Source organism: Petromyzon marinus, unplaced genomic scaffold (genome assembly GCF_048934315.1).
Source record: "Petromyzon marinus isolate PM22_M1 ecotype Great Lakes invasive population unplaced genomic scaffold, UKy_Petmar_22M1.pri1.0 PM_Scaffold_97, whole genome shotgun sequence".
NCBI lineage: Eukaryota > Metazoa > Chordata > Hyperoartia > Petromyzontiformes > Petromyzontidae > Petromyzon > Petromyzon marinus.
Window position 1 is genome coordinate 72,876 of NW_027423707.1, and position 25,000 is coordinate 97,875.

The window sequence follows — 25,000 nt, forward strand, 5'->3', positions numbered from 1 at the left end:
CGTTGCTCTGGTAGAGGAGCTGTAGGTCTTGGTGTACGGGCGATGAGGGTACTAGGAGGATCTCAGTCCGTCGCTCCGTCACAAAGTCTCCTGTAGGTCCGTCACTCCACTCAGAACTCAACTCCTTCACTCTACACACACACACAGTTACACACACACAGTGTCACACACACACACAGTGACACACACACACACACAGTGTCACACACACACACACACAGTGACACACAGTGACACACACACAGTGACACACACAGTGACACACAGTGACACTAGGAGGATCTCAGTCCGTCGCTCCGTCACAAAGTCTCCTGTAGGTCCGTCACTCCACTCAGAACTCAACTCCTTCACTCTACACACACACACAGTGTCACACACAGACACAGTTACACACACACAGTGTCACACACACACACACAGTTACACACACACAGTGACACACACACAGTTACACACACATAGTTACACACACACACACAGTGTCACACACACAGTGTCACACACACACACACAGTTACACACACACAGTGTCATACAGTTACACACACACACAGTGTCACACACACACAGACACACATACAGTTACACACACACAGTCACACACACACATAGTTACACACAGACTAACACACAGTGACACACACAGTGATACTAGGAGGATCTCAGTCCGTCGCTCCGTCACAAAGTCTCCTGTAGGTCCGTCACTCCACTCAGAACTCAACTCCTTCACTCTACACACACACACAGTGACACACACACACACACAGTTACACACACACACACATACACACACACACAGACACACACACACAGTGACACACATACACACACACAGTGACACACACACAGTGTCATACAGTTACACACACAGTGACACACAGTGTCACACACACACACACACAGTGACACACATACACACACACAGACACACACACACAGTGACACACATACACACACACAGTGACACACACACAGTGTCATACAGTTACACACACACACAGTGTCACACACACACAGACACACATACAGTTACACACACACAGTGTCATACACACAGTGTCATACAGTTACACGCACACAGTCACACACACACATAGTTACACACAGACACACACACAGTGACACACAGTGACACTAGGAGGATCTCAGTCCGTCGCTCCATCACAAAGTCTCCTGTAGGTCCGTCACTCCACTCAGAACTCAACTCCTTCACTCTACACACACACAGTGACACACAGATACATACACACACACAGTTACACACACACAGTGACACACAGATACATACACACACAGTTACACACACACACAGACACACACACACAGTTACACACACACAGTGACACACACACAGTGTCACATACACAGTGTCACACAGTTACACAGTCACACAGTTACACAGTCACACAGTTACACAGTTACACACACAGTTACACACACACAGTGACACACACAGTTACACACACACAGTCACACATATAGTTACACACACACACACAGTGTCACACACACACAGTCACACACACAGTGTCACACACACACAGTCACACACACAGTGTCACACACACAGTCACACACACACAAACACACACACAGTGTCACACACACACAGTCACACACACACAGTCACACACATAGTTACACACACAGTGTCACACACACACATACACACACAGTGTCACACACACAGTCACACACACACAAACACACACACAGTGTCACACACACACAGTCACACACATAGTTACACACACACAGTGTCACACACACACAGTCACACACGTAGTTACACACACAGTGTCACACACACACATACACACACAGTGTCACACACACAGTCACACACACACAAACACACACACAGTGTCACACACACACAGTGACACACGTAGTTACACACACACACAGTGTCACACACACAGTCACACACAGTGTCACACACACAGTCACACACACACAAACACACACACAGTGTCACACACACACAGTGACACACGTAGTTACACACACACACAGTGTCACACACACAGTCACACACACACAGTGACACACACACAGTGTAACACACACACAGTTACACAGTGTCACATACAAACACATACAGTCACATACAGTTACAGTGTCACACACACAGTCACACACACAGTCACACACACACAGTTACACAGTGTCACATACAAACACATACAGTCACATACAGTTACAGTGTCACACACACAGTCACACACACAGTCACACACACACAGTTACACAGTGTCACATACAAACACATACAGTCACATACAGTTACAGTGTCACACACACACACAGTGACACACACAGACACACACAGTTACACATTTACACACACACAGTGTCACTCACACACAGTCACATACACACAGTTACACACACACACAGTGTCACTCACACACACACACAGTCACACACACAGACACACACACAGTGACACACACACACAGTCACACACACAGTGACACACACACAGTGTCACACACACAGTGACACAGTCACATACACACAGTTACACACACACACAGTGTCACTCACACACACACACAGTCACACACACAGACACACACACAGTGACACACACACACAGTCACACACACAGTGACACACACACAGTGTCACACACACAGTGACACAGTCACATACACACAGTTACACACATACACAGTGTCACACACACACATACACAAACAAACAGTTACACACATACATACACACACACAGACACACACACACAGACACACACACATACACACACACAGACACACACACACAGACACACACACACAGTGACACACACAGTTACACAGTCACATACACACACACACATACACAGTTACACACACACACAGTGTCACACAGTTACACAGTGACACACAGTTACACACATACACGTACACACAGTTACACAGACACACACAGTTACACACACACACAGTTACACGCACAGATACACACAAACACACACATACACACAGTCACACACAAAGACAAAGATCCCCCATATAGCCTTAACAGACTGTAGGGGCAAGTGCTGTTAGCGAGCACCTATGAAGGCCGGAACGGTACACGAGGGGGTGGGTGGCCAGCACCACGCCCGACCGCCTTTGTCTCCCTAGTGGCAATGTTTACACACCGCACCAGGTACTCATTTGAGGCTGAGTCGACCTAGGGGAGGCCCGGGACCGGTTCAGATAATCGTCACTGGTGTTGGCCGTGAGCGGGAATCGAACCCGGGTCGCCAGGTTCATAGCGCAGCTTAGCGCTAACCACTACACTATCGCTCCCCACAACACACAGACACACACACACAGTGACACACACAGACACACACACAGTGACACACACAGACACACACAGTGACACACACAGACACACACACAGTGACACACACACACAGACACACACAGTGACACAGACACACACACACAGTGACACACACAGACACACACACAGTGACACACACAGACACACACAGTGACACACACAGACACACACACACAGTGACACACACACACAGTGACACACACAGACACACACACACAGTGACACACACAGACACACACACACACAGACACACACACACACAGTGACACACACAGACACACACACACACAGTGACACACACAGACACACACACAGTGACACACACACACAGACACACACAGTGACACAGACACACACACAGACACACACAGACACACACAGAGTGACACAGACACACACACACACACAGACACACACAGACACACACACACAGTGACACACACAGACACACACACACAGTGACACACACAGACACACACACACAGTGACACACACAGACACACACAGTGACACACACACACAGTGACACACACAGACACACACACACAGTGACACACACAGACACACACACACACAGACACACACACACACAGTGACACACACAGACACACACACACACAGTGACACACACAGACACACACACAGTGACACACACACACAGACACACACAGTGACACAGACACACACACACACACAGACACACACAGACACACACACAGTGACACAGACACACACACACACAGACACACACAGACACACACACACAGTGACACACACAGACACACACACACAGTGACACACACAGACACACACACACAGTGACACACACAGACACACACAGACACACACACACACAGACACACACACACAGTGACACACACACACAGTGACACACACAGACACACACACACAGTGACACACACAGACACACACACACACAGACACACACACACAGTGACACACACAGACACACACACACAGTGACACACACAGACACACACACAGTGACACACACACACAGACACACACAGTGACACAGACACACACACAGACACACACAGACACACACACAGTGACACAGACACACACACACACACAGACACACACAGACACACACACACAGTGACACACACACACAGACACACACACACACAGACACACACACACACAGACACACACACACACAGACACACACAGACACACACACACAGTGACACACACACACAGACACACACACACACACAGACACACACACACAGACACACACACACACAGTGACACACACAGACACACACACACACAGACACACACACAGACACACACAGACACACACACAGACACACACACACAGTGACACACACACACAGAGACACACACACAGACACACACACACAGACACACACACACAGACACACACACAGACACACACACAGTGACACACACAGACACACACACACACACAGTGACACACACAGACACACACACACAGTGACACAGACACACAGTGACACAGACACACACACACACAGACACACACACACACAGACACACACACACACACAGTGACACACACACACAGTGACACACACACACAGACACACACACACACAGACACACACACAGACACACACAGTGACACACACACAGACACACACACACAGACACACACACAGACACACACACACAGTGTCACGTGCTGACCTGTGCGCGTATCTCAGTGTGTTGAGCGAGTGTTCACAGCAGGACATCCCCGGTGAGATCGTCGCGATCTGTGATGAAGACAGCGGAGAGAGACACGGGGAGACAGAGACACGGGGAGACAGAGACACGGGTTGAGAGAGAGACACGGGGAGAGAGACACGGGGAGAGAGACACGGGGAGACAGAGACACGGGGAGACAGAGACACGGGGAGACACAGACACGGGGAGAGAGACACGGGGAGAGAGACACGGGGAGACAGAGACGGGGAGACAGAGACACGGGGACAGAGAGAAAGACACGGGTCGAGACAGACACGGGGAGACAGAGACACGGGGAGACACAGACACGGGGAGAGAGACACGGGGAGAGAGACACGGGGAGAGAGAGAGACACGGGGGGAGACACGGGGAGAGAGACACGGGGAGAGAGACACGGGGAGACAGAGACACGGGTTGAGAGAGAGACACGGGTTGAGACAGACACGGGGAGACAGAGACACGGGGAGACAGGAGAGACAGAGACGGGGAGACAGACACGGGATGAGTGAGTGTCTCTGTGTCTCTGTGTGTCTCTGTGTGTCTCTCTGTGTCTCTGTGTGTGTCTCTGTGTCTCTCTGTGTCTCTGTGTGTCTCTGTGTGTCTGTGTGTGTCTCTGTGTGTGTCTGTGTGTCTGTGTGTGTCTCTGTGTGTCTCTGTGTGTGTCTCTGTGTCTCTGTGTGTCTCTGTGTGTGTCTCTGTGTGTCTCTGTGTGTCTGTGTGTGTGTCTGTGTGTCTCTGTGTGTGTCTCTGTGTCTCTCTGTGTATCTGTGTGTGTCTCTGTGTGTCTCTGTGTCTCTCTGTGTCTCTGTGTGTGTCTCTGTGTGTCTCTGTGTCTCTGTGTCTCTGTGTGTGTCTGTCTCTCTGTGTCTGTCTGTCTGTGTCTCTCTGTGTCTCTGTGTGTGTCTCTGTGTCTCTGTGTGTGTCTGTCTCTGTGTGTCTCTGTGTGTCTCTGTGTGTGTCTCTGTGTGTGTCTCTGTGTGTGTCTATGTCTCTGTGTCTCTGTGTCTCTGTGTGTGTGTGTCTCTGTGTGTCTCTGTGTCTCTGTGTGTGTCTCTCTGTATCTCTGTGTCTCTGTGTGTCTCTGTGTGTCTCTGTGTGTGTCTCTGTGTGTCTCTGTGTCTCTGTGTGTCTCTGTGTGTCTCTGTGTGTGTCTCTGTGTCTCTGTGTGTGTCTCTGTGTCTCTCTGTGTCTCTGTGTGTGTCTCTGTGTGTCTCTGTGTGTGTCTCTGTGTGTGTCTGTGTCTCTCTGTGTCTCTCTGTGTCTCTGTGTGTGTCTCTGTGTGTCTCTGTGTGTGTCTCTGTGTGTGTCTGTGTCTCTCTGTGTCTCTGTGTGTGTCTCTGTGTGTCTCTGTGTGTCTGTGTGTGTGTCTGTGTGTCTCTGTGTGTGTCTCTGTGTCTCTGTGTGTCTCTGTGTGTCTCTGTGTGTGTCTCTGTGTCTCTCTGTGTCTCTGTGTGTCTCTGTGTCTCTCTGTGTCTCTGTGTGTGTCTCTGTGTCTCTGTGTCTGTCTGTCTGTGTGTCTCTGTGTCTCGGTGTGTCTCTGTGTGTCTCTGTGTGTGTCTCTGTGCGTGTCTCTGTGTGTGTCTCTGTGTGTGTCTCTGTGTCTGTGTGTGTGTCTCTGTGTGTCTCTCTGTGTCTCTGTGTCTCTGTGTCTCTCTGTGTCTGTGTGTGTGTCTCTGTGTGTGTCTCTGTGTCTCTGTGTGTGTCTCTGTGTGTGTCTCTGTATCTCTGTGTGTGTCTCTGTGTGTGTCTCTGTGTGTGTCTCTGTGTCTCTGTGTGTCTCTGTGTGTGTCTCTGTGTCTCTGTGTCTCTGTGTGTGTCTCTGTGTCTCTGTGTGTCTCTGTGTCTCTGTGTCTCTGTGTGTGTCTCTGTGTCTCTGTGTGTCTCTGTGTCTCTGTGTGTCTCTGTGTCTCTGTATCTCTGTGTGTCTCTGTGTGTGTCTCTGTGTCTCTGTGTCTCTGTGTGTGTCTCTGTGTCTCTGTGTCTCTCTGTCTCTGTGTCTCTGTGCGTCTCTGTGTGTCTCTGTGTGTCTCTGTGTCTCTGTGTGTCTCTGTGTGTGTCTCTGTGTCTCTGTGTGTCTCTGTGTCTCTGTGTCTCTGTGTGTCTCTGTGTCTCTGTGTGTCTCTGTGTCTCTGTGTCTCTGTGTGTGTCTCTGTGTGTGTCTCTGTGTCTCTGTGTGTGTCTCTGTGTATCTGTGTCTCTGTGTGTGTCTCTGTGTCTCTGTGTGTGTCTCTGTGTGTGTCTCTGTGTGTCTCTGTGTGTCTCTGTGTGTGTCTCTGTGTGTCTCTGTGTCTCTGTGTGTCTCTGTGTGTCTCTGTGTCTCTGTGTGGCTCTGTGTGTGTCTCTGTGTGTCTCTGTGTGTGTCTCTGTGTGTGTCTCTGTGTGTGTCTCTGTGTGTCTCTGTGTCTCTGTGTGTCTCTGTGTGTGTCTCTGTGTCTCTCTGTGTCTCTGTGTGTCTCTGTGTGTGTCTGTGTGTGTCTCTGTGTCTCTGTGTGTGTCTGTGTCTTTGTGTGTCTCTGTGTCTCTGTGTGTCTCTGTGTCTCTGTGTGTGTCTCTGTGTGTCTCTGTGTGTCTCTGTGTCTCTGCTCACCATTCACGTGCGAGACTTGTCCCCGATGAAGCTGTCTCTCAGCACCTGAGTGAGTGTCTCTGTGTGTCTCTGTGTGTGTCTCTGTGTGTGTGTCTGTGTGTCTCTGTGTGTGTCTCTGTGTGTGTGTCTGTGTGTCTCTGTGTGTGTCTCTGTGTGTCTCTGTGTCTCTGTGAGTGTCTCTGTGTGTATCTCTGTGTGTGTCTCTGTGTGTCTCTGTGTCTCTGTGTGTGTCTCTCTGTGTGTCTCTGTGTCTCTGTGTGTGTGTCTCTGTGTCTCTGTCTGTGTCTCTGTGTGTCTCTGTGTCTCTGTGAGTGTCTCTGTGTGTATCTCTGTGTGTGTCTCTGTGTGTCTCTGTGTCTCTGTGTGTGTCTCTCTGTGTGTCTCTGTGTCTCTGTGTGTGTGTCTCTGTGTCTCTGTCTGTGTCTCTGTGTGTCTCTGTGTCTCTGTGAGTGTGTCTGTGTGTATCTCTGTGTGTGTCTCTGTGTGTCTCTGTGTCTCTGTGTGTGTCTCTCTGTGTGTCTCTGTGTCTCTGTGTGTGTGTCTCTGTGTCTCTGTCTGTGTCTCTGTGTGTCTCTGTGTGTGTCTCTGTGTGTGTCTCTGTGTGTCTCTGTGTGTCTGTGTGTCTCTGTGTCTCTGTGTCTCTGTCTGTGTCTCTGTGTGTCTCTGTGTGTGTGTGTCTCTGTGTATCTCTGTGTGTCTCTGTGTCTCTCTGTGTCTCTGTGTGTGTCTCTGTGTGTCTGTGTGTGTCTCTGTGTGTGTCTCTGTGTGTCTAAGTGTCTCTGTGTCTCTGTGTCTCTGTGTCTCTGTCTGTGTCTCTGTGTGTCTGTGTGTATCTCTGTGTCTCTGTGTCTCTGTGTGTGTGTCTAAGTGTGTCTGTGTGTATCTCTGTGTCTCTGTGTGTCTCTCTGTGTCTCTGTGTCTCTGTGTGTCTCTGTGTGTGTCTCTGTGTGTCTCTGTGTCTCTGTGTGTGTCTCTGTGTGTCTGTGTGTATCTCTGTGTGTGTCTCTGTGTGTGTCTCTGTGTCTCTGTGTGTGTCTCTGTGTGTGTCTCTGTGTGTGTCTCTGTGTGTGTCTCTGTGTGTGTCTCTGTGTGTGTCTCTGTGTCTCTGTGTCTCTGTGTGTGTCTCTCTGTGTGTCTCTGTGTGTGTCTCTGTGTCTCTGTGTGTGTCTCTCTGTGTGTCTCTGTGTGTCTCTGTGTGTCTCTGTGTCTCTGTGTGTGTCTCTCTGTGTGTCTCTGTGTCTCTGTGTCTCTGTGTGTGTCTCTGTGTGTGTCTCTGTGTGTCTCTCTGTGTGTGTCTCTGTGTCTCTGTCTGTGTCTCTGTGTGTCTCTGTGTCTCTCTGTGTCTCTGTGTGTCTCTGCTCACCATACATGTCCGAGACTTGTCCCCGATAAAGCTGTCTCTCAGCACCTGAGTGAGTGTCTCTGTGTCTCTGTGTGTCTCTCTGTGTCTCTGTGTGTGAGTGTCTCTCTGTGTCTCTGTGTGTGTCTCTCTGTGTCTCTGTGTGTCTCTGAGTGTCTCTGAGTGTCTCTGTGTGTCTCTGTGTGTGTCTGTGTGTCTCTGTGTGTCTCTCTGTGTGTCTCTGTGTGTGTCTCTGTGTGTGTCTCTGTGTGTCTCTGTGTGTCTGTGTGTGTCTCTGTGTGTCTCTGTGTGTCTCTGTGTGTCTCCGTGTGTCTCCGTGTGTCTCTGTGTGTCTCTGTGTCTCTCTTTGTCTCTGTGTGTGTCTCTGTGTCTCTGTGTGTCTCTGTGTCTCTGTGTGTGTCTCTGTGTCTCTGTGTGTCTCTGTGTGTGTCTCTGTGTCTCTGTGTGTCTCTTTGTCTCTGTGTGTCTCTGTGTCTCTGTGTGTGTCTCTGTGTGTGTCTCTGTGTGTCTCTGTGTCTCTGTGTGTCTCTGTGTGTCTCCGTGTGTCTCTGTGTGTCTCTGTGTGTGTCTCTGTGTCTCTGTGTGTCTCTCTGTGTCTCTATGTGTCTCTGAGTGTCTCTGTTGTCTCTGTGTGTCTCTGTGTGTCTCTGTGTCTCTGTGTGTCTCTCTGCGTGTCTCTGTGTGTGTCTCTGTGTGTCTCTGTGTGTCTCTGTGTGTCTCTGTGTCTCTGCTCACCATACACGTGTGAGACTTGTCCCCGATGAAGCTGTCTCTCAGCACCTGAGTGAGTGTCTCTGTGTGTCTCTGTGTGTGTCTCTGTGTCTCTCTGTGTCTCTGTGTGTTTCTCTGTGTCTCTGTGTGTGTCTCTGTGTCTCTGTGTGTCTCTGTGTGTGTCTCTCTGTATCTCTGTGTCTCTGTGTGTGTCTCTGTGTCTCTGTGTGTCTCCGTGTGTCTCTGTGTGTCTCTGTGTGTGTGTGTCTCTGTGTGTGTCTCTGTGTGTGTGTCTGTGTCTCTGTGTGTCTCTGTGTCTCTGTGTCTCGTGTCTACTCACCATACATGTCCGAGACTTGTCCCCGATGAAGCTGTCTCTCAGCACCTGAGTGAGTTTGCTGGCACGGAACGGAGTGTGGGCCTGGTTCTGTCCCAGCGCCCGGATACACTCCTAGACAGACAAACATAGTGTAGTGTATAGTGTAGTGTATAGTGTAGTGTATAGTGTAGTGTATAGTGTAGAAGTGTATAGTGTAGTAGTGTATAGTGTAGTGTAGTAGTGTATAGTGTAGTAGTGTATAGTGTAGAAGTGTATAGTGTAGTAGTGTATAGTGTAGTGTAGTAGTGTATAGTGTAGTAGTGTATAGTGTAGTAGTGTATAGTGTAATGTATAGTGTAGTAGTGTATAGTGTAGTAGTGTATAGTGTAGTAGTGTATAGTGTAGTAGTGTATAGTGTAGTAGTGTATAGTGTAGTAGTGTATAGTGTAGTAGTGTATAGTGTAGTAGTGTATAGTGTAGTAGTGTATAGTGTAGTAGTGTATAGTGTAGTAGTGTATAGTGTAGTAGTATATAGTGTAGTAGTGTATAGTGTAGTGTATAGTGTAGTAGTGTATAGTGTAGTGTAGTAGTGTAGTATATAGTGTAGTGTAGTAGTGTATAGTGTAGTAGTGTATAGTGTAGTGTATAGTGTAGTAGTGTATAGTGTAGTAGTGTATAGTGTTGTAGTGTATAGTGTAGTAGTGTGTAGTGTAGTAGTGTATAGTGTAGTAGTGTATAGTGTAGTGTATAGTGTAGTAGTGTATAGTGTAGTAGTGTGTAGTGTAGTAGTGTATAGTGTAGTAGTGTATAGTGTAGTGTATAGTGTAGTAGTGTATAGTGTAGTAGTGTATAGTGTAGTAGTGTATAGTGTAGTGTATAGTGTAGTAGTGCATAGTGTAGTAGTGTATAGTGTTGTAGTGTATAGTGTAGTAGTGTGTAGTGTAGTAGTGTATAGTGTAGTGTATAGTGTAGTAGTGTATAGTGTAGTAGTGTGTAGTGTAGTAGTGTATAGTGTATAGTGTAGTGTATAGTGTAGTAGTGTATAGTGTAGTAGTGTATAGTGTAGTGTATAGTGTAGTAGTGCATAGTGTAGTAGTGTAGTGTATAGTGTAGTAGTGTAGTAGTGTATAGTGTAGTAGTGTATAGTGTAGTAGTGTATAGTGTAGTAGTGTACAGTGTAGTAGTGTACAGTGTAGTAGTGTACAGTGTAGTAGTGTACAGTGTAGTAGTGTATAGTGTAGTAGTGTATAGTGTAGTAGTGTATAGTGTAGTAGTGTATAGTGTAGTAGTGTATAGTGTAGTAGTGTATAGTGTAGTAGTGTATAGTCTAGTAGTGTACAGTGTAGTAGTGTACAGTGTAGTAGTGTACAGTGTAGTAGTGTACAGTGTAGTAGTGTACAGTGTAGTAGTGTATAGTGTAGTAGTGTATAGTGTAGTAGTGTATAGTGTATAGTGTAGTAGTGTATAGTAGTGTATAGTGTAGTAGTGTATAGTGTAGTAGTGTACAGTGTAGTAGTGTATAGTGTAGTAGTGTATAGTGTAGTAGTGTATAGTGTAGTAGTGTATAGTGTAGTAGTGTGTAGTGTAGTAGTGTATAGTGTAGTAGTGTATAGTGTAGTAGTGTATAGTGTAGTAGTGTATAGTGTAGTAGTGTATAGTGTAGTAGTGTATAGTGTAGTAGTGTATAGTGTAGTAGTGTACAGTGTAGTAGTGTAGTAGTGTATAGTAGTGTATAGTGTAGTAGTGTATAGTGTAGTAGTGTATAGTGTAGTAGTGTATAGTGTAGTAGTGTATAGTGTAGAGTATAGTGTAGTAGTGTATAGTGTAGTGTATAGTGTAGTAGTGTATAGTGTAGTAGTATATAGTGTAGTAGTGTATAGTGTAGTAGTGTATAGTGTAGTAGTGTGTAGTGTAGTAGTGTATAGTGTAGTAGTGTATAGTGTAGTAGTTTATAGTGTAGTAGTGTATAGTGTAGTAGTGTATAGTGTAGTAGTGTATAGTGTAGTAGTGTCCAGTGTAGTAGTGTATAGTGTAGTAGTGTATAGTGTAGTAGTGTATAATGTAGTAGTGTACAGTGTAGTGTATAGTGTAGTAGTGTACAGTGTAGTAGTGTATAGTGTAGTAGTGTATAGTGTAGTAGTGTATAGTGTAGTAGTGTATTGTGTAGTAGTGTATAGTGTAGTAGTGTATAGTGTAGTAGTGTATAGTGTAGTAGTGTATAGTGTAGTGGTGTATAGTGTAGTAGTGTATAGTGTAGTAGTGTATAGTTTAGTAGTGTATAGTGTAGTGTATAGTGTAGTAGTGTAGTAGTGCATAGTTTAGTAGTGTATAGTGTAGTGTATAGTGTAGTGTATAGTGTAGTAGTGTATAGTGTAGTAGTGTATAGTGTAGTAGTGTATAGTGTAGTAGTGTATAGTAGTGTATAGTGTAGTAGTGTATAGTGCAGTGTATAGTGTAGTAGTGTATAGTGTAGTAGTATATAGTGTAGTAGTGTATAGTGTAGTAGTGTATAGTGTAGTAGTGTATAATGTAGTGTATAGTGTAGTAGTGTATAGTGTAGTAGTGTATAGTGTAGTAGTGTAGTAGTGTATAGTAGTGTATAGTGTAGTAGTGTATAGTGTAGTAGTGTATAGTGTAGTAGTGTATAGTGTAGTAGTGTATAGTGTAGTAGTGTATAGTGTAGTAGTGTATAGTGGAGGAGTGCATAGTGTAGTAGTGCATAGTGTAGTAGTGTATAGTGTAGTAGTGTATAGTGCAGTAGTCTATAGTGTAGTAGTGTATAGTGTAGTAGTGTATAGTAGTGTGTAGTGTAGTAGTGTATAGTGTAGTAGTGTATAGTGTAGTAGTGTATAGTGTAGTAGTGTATAGTGTAGTAGTGTATAGTGTAGTAGTGTATAGTGTAGTAGTGTATAGTGTAGTAGTGTATAGTGTAGTAGTGTATAGTGTAGTAGTGTATAGTGTAGTAGTGTGTAGTGTAGTAGTATATAGTGTAGTAGTGTATAGTGTAGTAGTGTATAGTGTAGTAGTGTATAGTGTAGTAGTGTATAGTGTAGTAGTGTATAGTGTAGTAGTGTATAGTGTAGTAGTGTATAGTGTAGTAGTGTATAGTGTAGTAGTGTATAGTGTAGTAGTTTATAGTGTAGTAGTGTATAGTGTAGTAGTGTATAGTGTAGTAGTGTATAGTGTAGTAGTGTCCAGTGTAGTAGTGTATAGTGTAGTAGTGTATAGTGTAGTAGTGTATAATGTAGTAGTGTACAGTGTAGTGTATAGTGTAGTAGTGTACAGTGTAGTAGTGTATAGTGTAGTAGTGTATAGTGTAGTAGTGTATAGTGTAGTAGTGTATTGTGTAGTAGTGTATAGTGTAGTAGTGTATAGTGTAGTAGTGTATAGTGTAGTAGTGTATAGTGTAGTGGTGTATAGTGTAGTAGTGTATAGTGTAGTAGTGTATAGTTTAGTAGTGTATAGTGTAGTGTATAGTGTAGTAGTGTAGTAGTGCATAGTTTAGTAGTGTATAGTGTAGTGTATAGTGTAGTGTATAGTGTAGTAGTGTATAGTGTAGTAGTGTATAGTGTAGTAGTGTATAGTGTAGTAGTGTATAGTAGTGCATAGTGTAGTAGTGTATAGTGCAGTGCATAGTGTAGTAGTGTATAGTGTAGTAGTATATAGTGTAGTAGTGTATAGTGTAGTAGTGTATAGTGTAGTAGTGTATAATGTAGTGTATAGTGTAGTAGTGTATAGTGTAGTAGTGTATAGTGTAGTAGTGTAGTAGTGTATAGTAGTGTATAGTGTAGTAGTGTATAGTGTAGTAGTGTATAGTGTAGTAGTGTATAGTGTAGTAGTGTATAGTGTAGTAGTGTATAGTGGAGGAGTGTATAGTGTAGTAGTGTATAGTGTAGTAGTGTATAGTGTAGTAGTGTATAGTGTAGTAGTGTATAGTGTAGTAGTGTATAGTGTAGTAGTGTATAGTAGTGTGTAGTGTAGTAGTGTATAGTGTAGTAGTGTATAGTGTAGTAGTGTATAGTGTAGTAGTGTATAGTGTAGTAGTGTATAGTGTAGTAGTGTATAGTGTAGTAGTGTATAGTGTAGTAGTGTATAGTGTAGTAGTGTATAGTGTAGTAGTGTGTAGTGTAGTAGTGTATAGTGTAGTAGTGTATAGTGTAGTAGTGTATAGTGTAGTAGTGTAGTAGTGTATAGTGTAGTAGTGTATAGTGTAGTAGTGTATAGTGTAGTAGTGTATAGTGTAGTAGTGTATAGTGTAGTAGTGTATAGTGTGTAGTGTATAGTGTAGTAGTGTATAGTGTAGTAGTGTATAGTGTATAGTGTAGTGTATAGTGTAGTAGTGTATAGTGTAGTAGTGTATAGTGTAGTAGTGTATAGTGTAGTAGTGTATAGTGTGTAGTGTATGGTGTAGTAGTGTATAGTGTAGTAGTGTATAGTGTAGTGTATAGTGTAGTAGTGTATAGTGTAGTAGTGTATAGTGTAGTAGTGTATAGTGTAGTAGTGTATAGTAGTGTATAGTGTAGTAGTGTATAGTGCAGTGTATAGTGTAGTAGTGTATAGTAGTGTATAGTGTAGTAGTGTATAGTGTAGTAGTGTATAGTGTAGTAGTGTATAGTGTAGTAGTGTATAGTGTAGTAGTGTATAGTGTAGTAGTGTATAGTGTGTAGTGTATAGTGTAGTAGTGTATAGTGTAGTAGTGTATAGTGTAGTAGTGTATAGTGTAGTAGTGTATAGTGTAGTAGTGTATAGTGTAGTAGTGTATAGTGTAGTAGTGTATAGTGTAGTAGTGTATAGTGTAGTAGTGTGTAGTGTAGTAGTGTATAGTGTAGTAGTGTATAGTGTAGTAGTGTATAGTGTAGTAGTGTATAGTGTAGTAGTGTGTAGTGTAGTAGTGTATAGTGTAGTAGTGTATAGTAGTGTATAGTGTAGTAGTGTATAGTGTAGTAGTGTATAGTGTAGTAGTGTGTAGTAGTGTATAGTGTAGTAGTGTGCAGTGTAGTAGTGTGTAGTGTAGTAGTGTATAGTGTAGTAGTGTATAGTGTAGTAGTGTGTAGTGTAGTAGTGTATAGTGTAGTAGTGTATAGTGTAGTAGTGTGTAGTAGTGTATAGTGTAGTAGTGTGCAGTGTAGTAGTGTATAGTGTAGTAGTGTATAGTAGTGTGTAGTGTAGTGTATAGTGTAGTAGTGTATAGTGTAGTAGTGTATAGTGTAGTAGTGTATAGTGTAGTGTAAACCTTGAGAGCTAAGAGGCTCTTGTTAATCTCCGCTCCCTCGATGCGTGTGGAGCGGTCTGCATTGCTTGTGTCCACTCCACGCTCACTCCCAGCGAGGTCAACCAGGGAGAAGGCTCCATGCAGACGGCCTGCACAGAGACACGGAGACACAGAGACAGGGAGACACACAGAGACACGGAGACACTCAGAGACACAGAGAGAGACACACAGAGAGACACACAGAGACACACAGAGAGACACAGTCAGACACACAGAGAGACACAGTCAGACACAGAGAGACACAGTCAGACACAGAGAGACACACGGAGACACACTGAGACACGGAGACACACTGAGACACGGAGACACACAGAGACAGGGAGAGAGACACACAGAGACACGGAGACACACTGAGACACGGAGACACACAGAGACAGGGAGACACAGAGAGACACAGAGACACTCAGAGACACACAGAGAGACACAGAGAGACACAGAGAGACACAGAGAGACACAAAGACACTCAGAGACACACAGAGACACACAGAGACACACAGAGAGACACACAGAGACACGGAGACAGGGAGACACACAGAGACACGGAGACACTCAGAGAGACACAGAGACACAGATACACAGAGACAGGGAGACACAGAGACACACAGAGAGACACACAGAGACACGGAGACAGGGAGACACAGAGAGACACAGAGACACAGAGAGACACACAGAGACACAGAGAGACACAGAGACACAGAGACACACAGACAGAGACAAATAGAGACACACAGACAGAGACACGAAGAGAGACACAGAGAGACACAGAGAGACAGGGAGAGACAGAGAGACACACAGAGAGACACAGAGAGACAAATAGAGACACACAGAGACACACGGAGACACGGAGAGAGACACAGAGAGACACATAGAGACACAGAGACAGACACACATAGAGACACAGAGAGACACAGAGAGACACACAGAGATGCACAGAGACACACAAAGAGACACAGAGACACACAGAGAGACACAGAGACACAGAGACACACAGAGACACACAGAGACGCACAAAGACACACATAGAGACACACAGAGAGACGGAAAGAGACACAGAGACACAGAGAGACGGGGAGAGACAGGGAGAGACAGAGAAACACACAGAGAGACACACAGAGACACAGAGAGACACAGAGAGACGCACAGAGACACATAGAGACACAGAGAGAGACATAGAGACACACCGAGAGACATATAGACAGGGAGAGACACATAGAGACACACAGAGACACAGAGACACGTGGAGAGAGACACGGAGAGAGACACAGAGACACAGAGAGACACACATAGAGACACATAGAGAGACAGAGACACACCTAGAGACACACAGAGACACACAGAGAGACACAGAGAGACACACAGACAGAGATACACAGAGACACGGAGAGACACACAGAGAGACACACAGAAAAACACAGAGAGACAGAGAGAGACAGAGACACATAGACACAGAGAGACACATAAACACAGAGACACAGAGACACAGAGAGACACACAGAGACACACAGAGAGACATATAGACAGGGAGAGACACATAGAGACACACAGAGACACAGAGACACGTGGAGAGAGACACGGAGAGAGACACAGAGACACAGAGAGACACACAGAGAGACATAGAGACAGGGAGAGACAGGGAGAGACACATCGAGACACACAGAGACACAGAGACACGTGGAGAGAGACACGGAGAGAGACACAGAGACACAGAGAGACAGAGAGAGACAGAGAGAGACAGAGAGACACACAGAGACACAGAGACATGTGGAGAGAGACACGGAGAGAGACACAGAGACACAGAGAGACATGGATAGAGACAGAGAGACACAGAGAGAGAGAAATGGACTACAGGAGTGGTGGAAGAGTGTTGGGATTGGTGGAGTGGTGGTTGGAGGAGTGTTTTGAGTGTTGGGAGTGTTGGAGGAGTGGTGGAGGAGTGTTTGGGAGTGGTGGAGAAGTGAGGAGTGGTGGAGGAGTGCTGGAGTGGTGGAGGAGTGGTGGAGTGGTGGAGGAGTGGTGGAGGAGTGGTGGAGGAGTGATGGAGGAGTGTTGGAGGAGTGTTGGGAGTGGTGGAGGAGTGGTGGAGTGGAGGAGTGTTTTGAGTGTTGGAGGAGTGGTTGGTGGAGTGGTGGAGGAGTGGTTGGGGGAGTGTTGGGAGTGGTGGAGGAGTGTTTAGAGTGTTGGGAGTGGTGGAGGAGTGGTGGAGGAGTGGTTGGGGGAGTGTTTTGTGGAGTGGTGAAGGAGTGGTGGAGGAGTGTTGGATTGGTGGAGGAGTGGTGGAGGAGTGGTGGAGGAGTGTTTTGAGTGTTGGGAGTGTTGGAGGAGTGTTAGGAGTGCTTGGAGGAGTGTTTGGGGAGTGTTTTGAGTGTTGGGAGTGTTGGAGGAGTGATGGGGGAGTGTTAGGAGTGTTTGGAGGAGTGTTTGGGGGAGTGTTGAAGGAGTGTTTTGAGTGTTTGGACGAGTGTTTGGAGGAGTGTTTGGGGGAGTGTTTGGGGGAGTGTTTGGGGGAGTGTTGAAGGAGTGTTTTGAGTGTTTGGAGGAGTGTTTGGAGGAGTGTTTGGAGGAGTGTTTGGGGGAGTGTTTGGGGGAGTGTTTGGGGGAGTGTTGGAGGAGTGTTTGGAGGAGTGTTCGTGGGATTGTTTGTGGGAGTGTTTGTTGGAGTGTTTGGAGGAGTGTTTGTGGGAGTGTTTGGAGGAGTGTTTGGAGGAGTGTTTGGGGAGTGTTTGGGGAGTGTTTGTGGGAGTGTTGGAGGAGTGGTTGGAGGAGTGTTTGTGGGAGTGTTTGGGGAGTCTTTTGGGGGAGTGTTTGTGGGAGTGTTTGGAGGAGTGTTTGGAGGAGTGTTTGGAGGAGTGTTTGGTACCTGAATCTGTTTTGAGGAGGAGCTGGAACACAGCATGGGAGCGTGAGGAGTGAGGATTTGCTGATGTCTGTCCGGACGTTCTGCACACACACACACACAGACACACACACACACACACAGACACACACACACACACAGACACACACACACAGACACACACACATAGATATACACACACACAGACACACACACACACAGTGACACACACACACACAGTGACACACACACACACAGTTACACACACACACAGTTACACACACACTCTACGCTTGCGAAACGTGGACCCCCCTAATGGAACATCTTCGCCGGTTAGAAACATTTAGGCTGGCCTGCCTACGATCCATCCTGGGTTTAACCAGACTGGATTGTGTGAGGAGCTCACAAATCCTTGAAAGATCTGGGCAGGGTCCCATCGGTGAGCTCCTCCGGCAGGCAAGGCTGCGATGGCTGGGTCATGTAGCCCGCATGCCCAGCCACCGCATGCCGAAACAGCTTTTGTTTGGCCGGATTGAGGGGGCTAAGCGGGCGCGGTACGGGCTAGAGAAGAGATGGAGTGATGTGGTACAGGAGGACGTGGAGCTGAGTGGACTTGCCGATGACTGGTACCAGCGGTGTCAAGATCGGCCTCTGTGGAGGAGGCTCGTGAAGGATGCTACTGGGCAGTTGGAGGCAGTCGCCCTCCAACAACAACGGAGGGCGGAGGAGCGACGCTCACAACAGCGAGCGGAGCGCCGGGTGGCTAAAGCACAGCAGGTTGGCACAGTAGGGGGCACAGGTGGTGCATCAGCCAGTCATCTCGGTCAGTCGACCCGTGGCACCTGCTGGGTCTGCCCCGTGACCTCCTGCCAGCGGGCGTTCGACACTTCACGTGGCCTCAGGGTGCACATAGCCTGGCACAAGCGTCGTGGTGACGTCACCGCCACTTAGTGGCGAATGGCGGTTGTTGTTGTTGTTGTGTACAGGTGTGTGTGTGTGTACAGGTGTGTGTGTGTACAGGTGTGTGTGTGTACAGGTGTGTACAGGTGTGTGTGTGTACAGGTGTGTGTGTATGTACAGGTGTGTGTGTGAGTGTGTACAGGTGTGTGTGTGTACAGGTGTGTGTGTACAGGTGTGTGTGTGTACAGGTGTGTGTACAGGTGTGTACAGGTGTGTGTACAGGTGTGTGTGTACAGGTGTGTGTGTGTACAGGTGTGTGTGTGTGTACAGGTGTGTGTGTGTACATGTATGTGTGTGTGTACAGGTGTGTGTGTGTGTACAGGTGTGTGTGTGTACAGGTGTGTGTGTGTACAGGTGTGTACAGGTGTGTGTGTACAGGTGTGTACAGGTGTGTGTGTGTGTGTACAGGTGTGTGTACAGGTGTGTACAGGTGTGTACAGGTGTGTGTGTGTGTGTACAGGTGTGTGTGTGTGTGTACAGGTGTGTGTGTACAGGTGTGTGTGTGTGTGTGTACAGGTGTGTGTGTGTGTACAGGTGTGTACAGGTGTGTGTGTGTGTACAGGTGTGTGTGTGTACAGGTGTGTACAGGTGTGTGTGTACAGGTGTGTACAGGTGTGTGTGTGTGTACAGGTGTGTGTGTGTGTGTGTACAGGTGTGTGTGTACAGGTGTGTGTGTGTGTACAGGTGTGTGTGTGTACAGGTGTGTACAGGTGTGTGTGTGTGTACAGGTGTGTGTGTGTACAGGTGTGTACAGGTGTGTGTGTGTACAGGTGTGTGTGTGTGTGTACAGGTGTGTGTGTGTACAGGTGTGTACAGGTGTGTGTGTACAGGTGTGTGTGTGTGTACAGGTGTGTACAGGTGTGTGTGTGTACAGGTGTGTGTGTGTACAGGTGTGTACAGGTGTGTGTGTGTGTGTACAGGTGTGTGTGTGTACAGGTGTGTGTGTGTACAGGTGTGTGTGTACAGGTGTGTGTGTGTGTACAGGTGTGTGTGTGTGTGTACAGGTGTGTGTGTACAGGTGTGTGTACAGGTGTGTGTGTGTGTACAGGTGTGTGTACAGGTGTGTACAGGTGTGTGTGTGTGTACAGGTGTGTGTGTGTACAGGTGTGTACAGGTGTGTGTGTGTGTGTACAGGTGTGTGTGTGTACAGGTGTGTGTGTGTACAGGTGTGTGTGTACAGGTGTGTGTGTGTACAGGTGTGTGTGTGTGTACAGGTGTGTGTGTGTGTACAGGTGTGGGTTTGTGTGTACAGGTGTGTGTGTAGGTGTGTGTACAGGTGTGTACAGGTGTGTACAGGTGTGTGTGTGTGTGTGTGTACAGGTGTGTGTGTGTACAGGTGTGTGTATATAGGTGTGTGTGTGTACAGGTGTGTACAGGTGTGTGTGTGTACAGGTGTGTACAGGTGTGTGTGTGTACAGGTGTGTACAGGTGTGTGTGTGTGTGTACAGGTGTGTGTGTACAGGTGTGTACAGGTGTGTGTGTGTGTATACAGGTGTGTGTACAGGTGTGTACAGGTGTGTACAGGTGTGTGTGTGTGTGTACAGGTGTGTGTGTGTGTGTACAGGTGTGTGTGTGTGTGTGTACAGGTGTGTGTGTGTACAGGTGTGTATGTGTGTGTGTGTACAGGTGTGTGTGTGTACAGGTGTGTGTGTGTGTGTACAGGTGTGTGTGTGTGTGTGTACAGGTGTGTGTGTGTACAGGTGTGTGTGTGTGTGTGTACAGGTGTGTGTGTGTGTACAGGTGTGTGTGTGTGTACAGGTGTGTACAGGTGTGTGTGTGTGTACAGGTGTGTACAGGTGTGTGTGTGTGTACAGGTGTGTGTGTACAGGTGTGTGTGTGTACAGGTGTGTGTGTACAGGTGTGTGTGTGTACAGGTGTGTGTGTGTACAGGTGTGTACAGGTGTGTGTGTGTGTACAGGTGTGTGTGTGTGTATAGGTGTGTGTGTGTGTACAGGTGTGTGTGTACAGGTGTGTACAGGTGTGTGTGTGTACAGGTGTGTACAGGTGTGTGTGTGTGTACAGGTGTGTGTGTACAGGTGTGTGTGTGTGTGTGCAGGTGTGTGTGTGTGTACAGGTGTGTGTGTACAGGTGTGTGTACAGGTGTGTGTGTGTGTACAGGTGTGTGTGTGTGTACAGGTGTGTGTACAGGTGTGTACAGGTGTGTACAGGTGTGTGGGTGTGTGTGTACAGGTGTGTACAGGTGTGTACAGGTGTGTACAGGTGTGTGTGTACAGGTGTGTGTGTGTACAGGTGTGTACAGGTGTGTGTGTGTGTGTGTACAGGTGTGTGTGTGTACAGGTGTGTGTCTGTGTACAGGTGTGTACAGGTGTGTACAGGTGTGTACAGGTGTGTGTATGTACAGGTGTGTGTGTGTACAGGTGTGTACAGGTGTGTACAGGTGTGTGTGTGTGTACAGGTGTGTGTGTGTGTACAGGTGTGTGTGTGTACAGGTGTGTGTGTGTGTACAGGTGTGTACAGGTGTGTGTGTGTGTGTACAGGTGTGTGTCACCTGGCCGAGGTGGCTGTGGTCAGCAGGCCCAGGACCTCCTCAGGTGAGGTCACCTGCAGCTGCTGCAGACCCACCAGCTGCACCTGCTGCTTGGCGTCCTCCAGCACGCGAAGCTTCGCCTTGCCATGCAGCAGGTCAAACACCTGGGCACACACACACACAGTTACACACACACACAGTTATACACACACACATACACAGTTACACACACACACAGTGTCACACACACATACACACACACCTATATACACACACATACACAGTTACACACACACACAGTTACACACACACACAGTTACACAGTTACACACACACACATAGTTACACACACACACATACACACACCTATATATACACACACATACACAGTTACACACACAGTTACACACACACACACAGTTACACACACACACATAGTTACACACACACATACACATACATACACAGTTACACACAGTTACATATACACACATACACAGTTACACACACACACACAGTTATACACACACATACACACACCTATATACACAGTTACACACACAGTTACACACACATACACACACACATACACACACACATACAGTTACACACACACATACACAGTTACACACATACACAGTTACACACACAGTTACACACACACATACATACACATACACAGTTACACACAGTTACATATACACACATACACAGTTACACACACACACACAGTTATACACACACATACACACACACACACATACACAGTTACACACACAGTTACACACACACATACACAGTTACACAGTTACACACACACACATACACACACACACATACACAGTTACACACACACAGTTATACACACACATACATACACACAGTTACACACACAGTTACACACACACACATACACAGTTACACACACAGTTACACACACACACACAGTTACACACACAGTTACACACACACACACACACAGTTACACACACACAGTAACACACACACATACATACACACTCACACACACACCTATATACACACATACACACAACTATATACACACACATACACAGTTACACACACACAGTTACACACACACATACATACACAGTTACACACACAGTTACACACACACACATACACAGTTACACACACAGTTACACACACATACACAGTTACACACACAGTTACACACACACACATACACAGTTACACACACACATACACACAGTTACACACACACAGTTACACACACACATACACACACAGTGTCACACACACACATACACACACCTATATACACATACACACACCTATATACACACACATACACAGTTACACACACACAGTTACACACACACAGTTACACACACACATACATACACACAGTTACACACACACTCACACACCTATATATACACACAGACACCCACACAGTTACACACACAGTCACACACACACACAGTTATACACACACACAGTGTCACACACACATACACACACCTAAATACACACACATACACAGTTACACACACAGTTACACACACACAGTTACACACACACATACACAGTTACACACACAGTTACACACACACACATACACAGTTACACACACAGTTACACACACACAACTACACACACATACACAGTTACACACACAGTTACACACACACACAGTTACACACACACACATAGTTACACACACACACAGTTACACACATACACACACACAGTTACACACACAGTTACACAGTTACACACACACATACACAGTTACACACACAGTTACACACACACACAGTTACACACACACACATACACACAGTTACACACACACACAGTTACACACATACATACACACAGTTATACACACACACAGTGTCACACACACATACACACACACATACACAGTTACACACACAGTTACACACACACACACATAGTTACACACACACAGTTACACACACACACACATACACACAGTTACACACACACAGTTACACACACACATACATACACACAGTTACACACACACTCACACACCTATACACACACTCTCACACACACACACACACCTATATATACACACACACACATACACAGTTACACACACACACCTATATACACACACATACACACCTATATACACACATACATAGTTACACACACACAGTTACACACACACACACATACATACACACAGTTACACACACACTCACACACACCTATATATACACACACACAGACACACACACACAGTTACACACACACATACACACACAGTTACACACACACTCACACACCTATACACACACTCACACACACCTATATATACACATACACAGACACACACACTCACACACACACACAGTTACACACACACATACACACTCACTCACAGAGACACACACAGTTACACACACACAGAGTTACACACACACACAGTTACACACACACATACACACAGTTACACAGACACACATACACGGTTACACACACATACACACACACACAGTCACACACATAGTTACACACACACACACACAGTCACACACATAGTTACACACACACATACACACACACAGTCACATACACACACACAGTCACACACATAGTTACACACACACAGTTACACACACACACAGTTATACACACACACACATACACAGTTACACACACACATACAGTTACACACACACAGTTACACACACACATACACACCTATACACACACATACACACACACAGTTACACACACACATACACAGACACACACACAGTTACACACGCACATACACACACACACAGTTACACACACAGTTACACACATACACAGACACACACACATACACAGACGTCCCCCTATATATATATACATACACACCTATATATACACACACACACCTACACACACACACACCTATATATATACACACACAGTTACACACACACACCTATATATACACACACTCACCTACACACACACTCACACACACCTACAGACACAGTCACAGACGTCCCCCTATATATACACACACACACCTACACACACACATACACACCTACAAACACACTCACACACACCTATATACACACCTATACACACACCTATATATACACACACACACACCTACACACTTCTATATACACACCTAGACACACACTCACACACAGACACCTACACACCTATATACACACACACACACCTACACATACACACACACCTACACACCTATATATACACACACACACACCTATATATACACACACACCTACACACCTATATATACACACACCTATATATACACACACCTACACACCTATATATACACACACACCTATATATACACACACACCTATATATACACACACACCTGTATACACACACA

At 46.1% G+C, this 25,000-nt stretch overlaps 1 protein-coding gene across 1 annotated transcript in view; it reads right to left on the reverse strand.

Moving 5' to 3' along the window:
• LOC142923966 (kinesin-like protein KIF2A) overlaps nucleotides 1-25,000 on the reverse strand; it is an 81,151-nt gene that overhangs the window by 7,253 nt on the left and 48,898 nt on the right. The window contains 6 exon segments of the mRNA XM_076064998.1: nucleotides 643-731; nucleotides 5,041-5,108; nucleotides 10,078-10,188; nucleotides 15,290-15,417; nucleotides 18,186-18,265; nucleotides 21,631-21,773. Coding sequence (XP_075921113.1) covers nucleotides 643-731; nucleotides 5,041-5,108; nucleotides 10,078-10,188; nucleotides 15,290-15,417; nucleotides 18,186-18,265; nucleotides 21,631-21,773 — 619 coding nt within the window.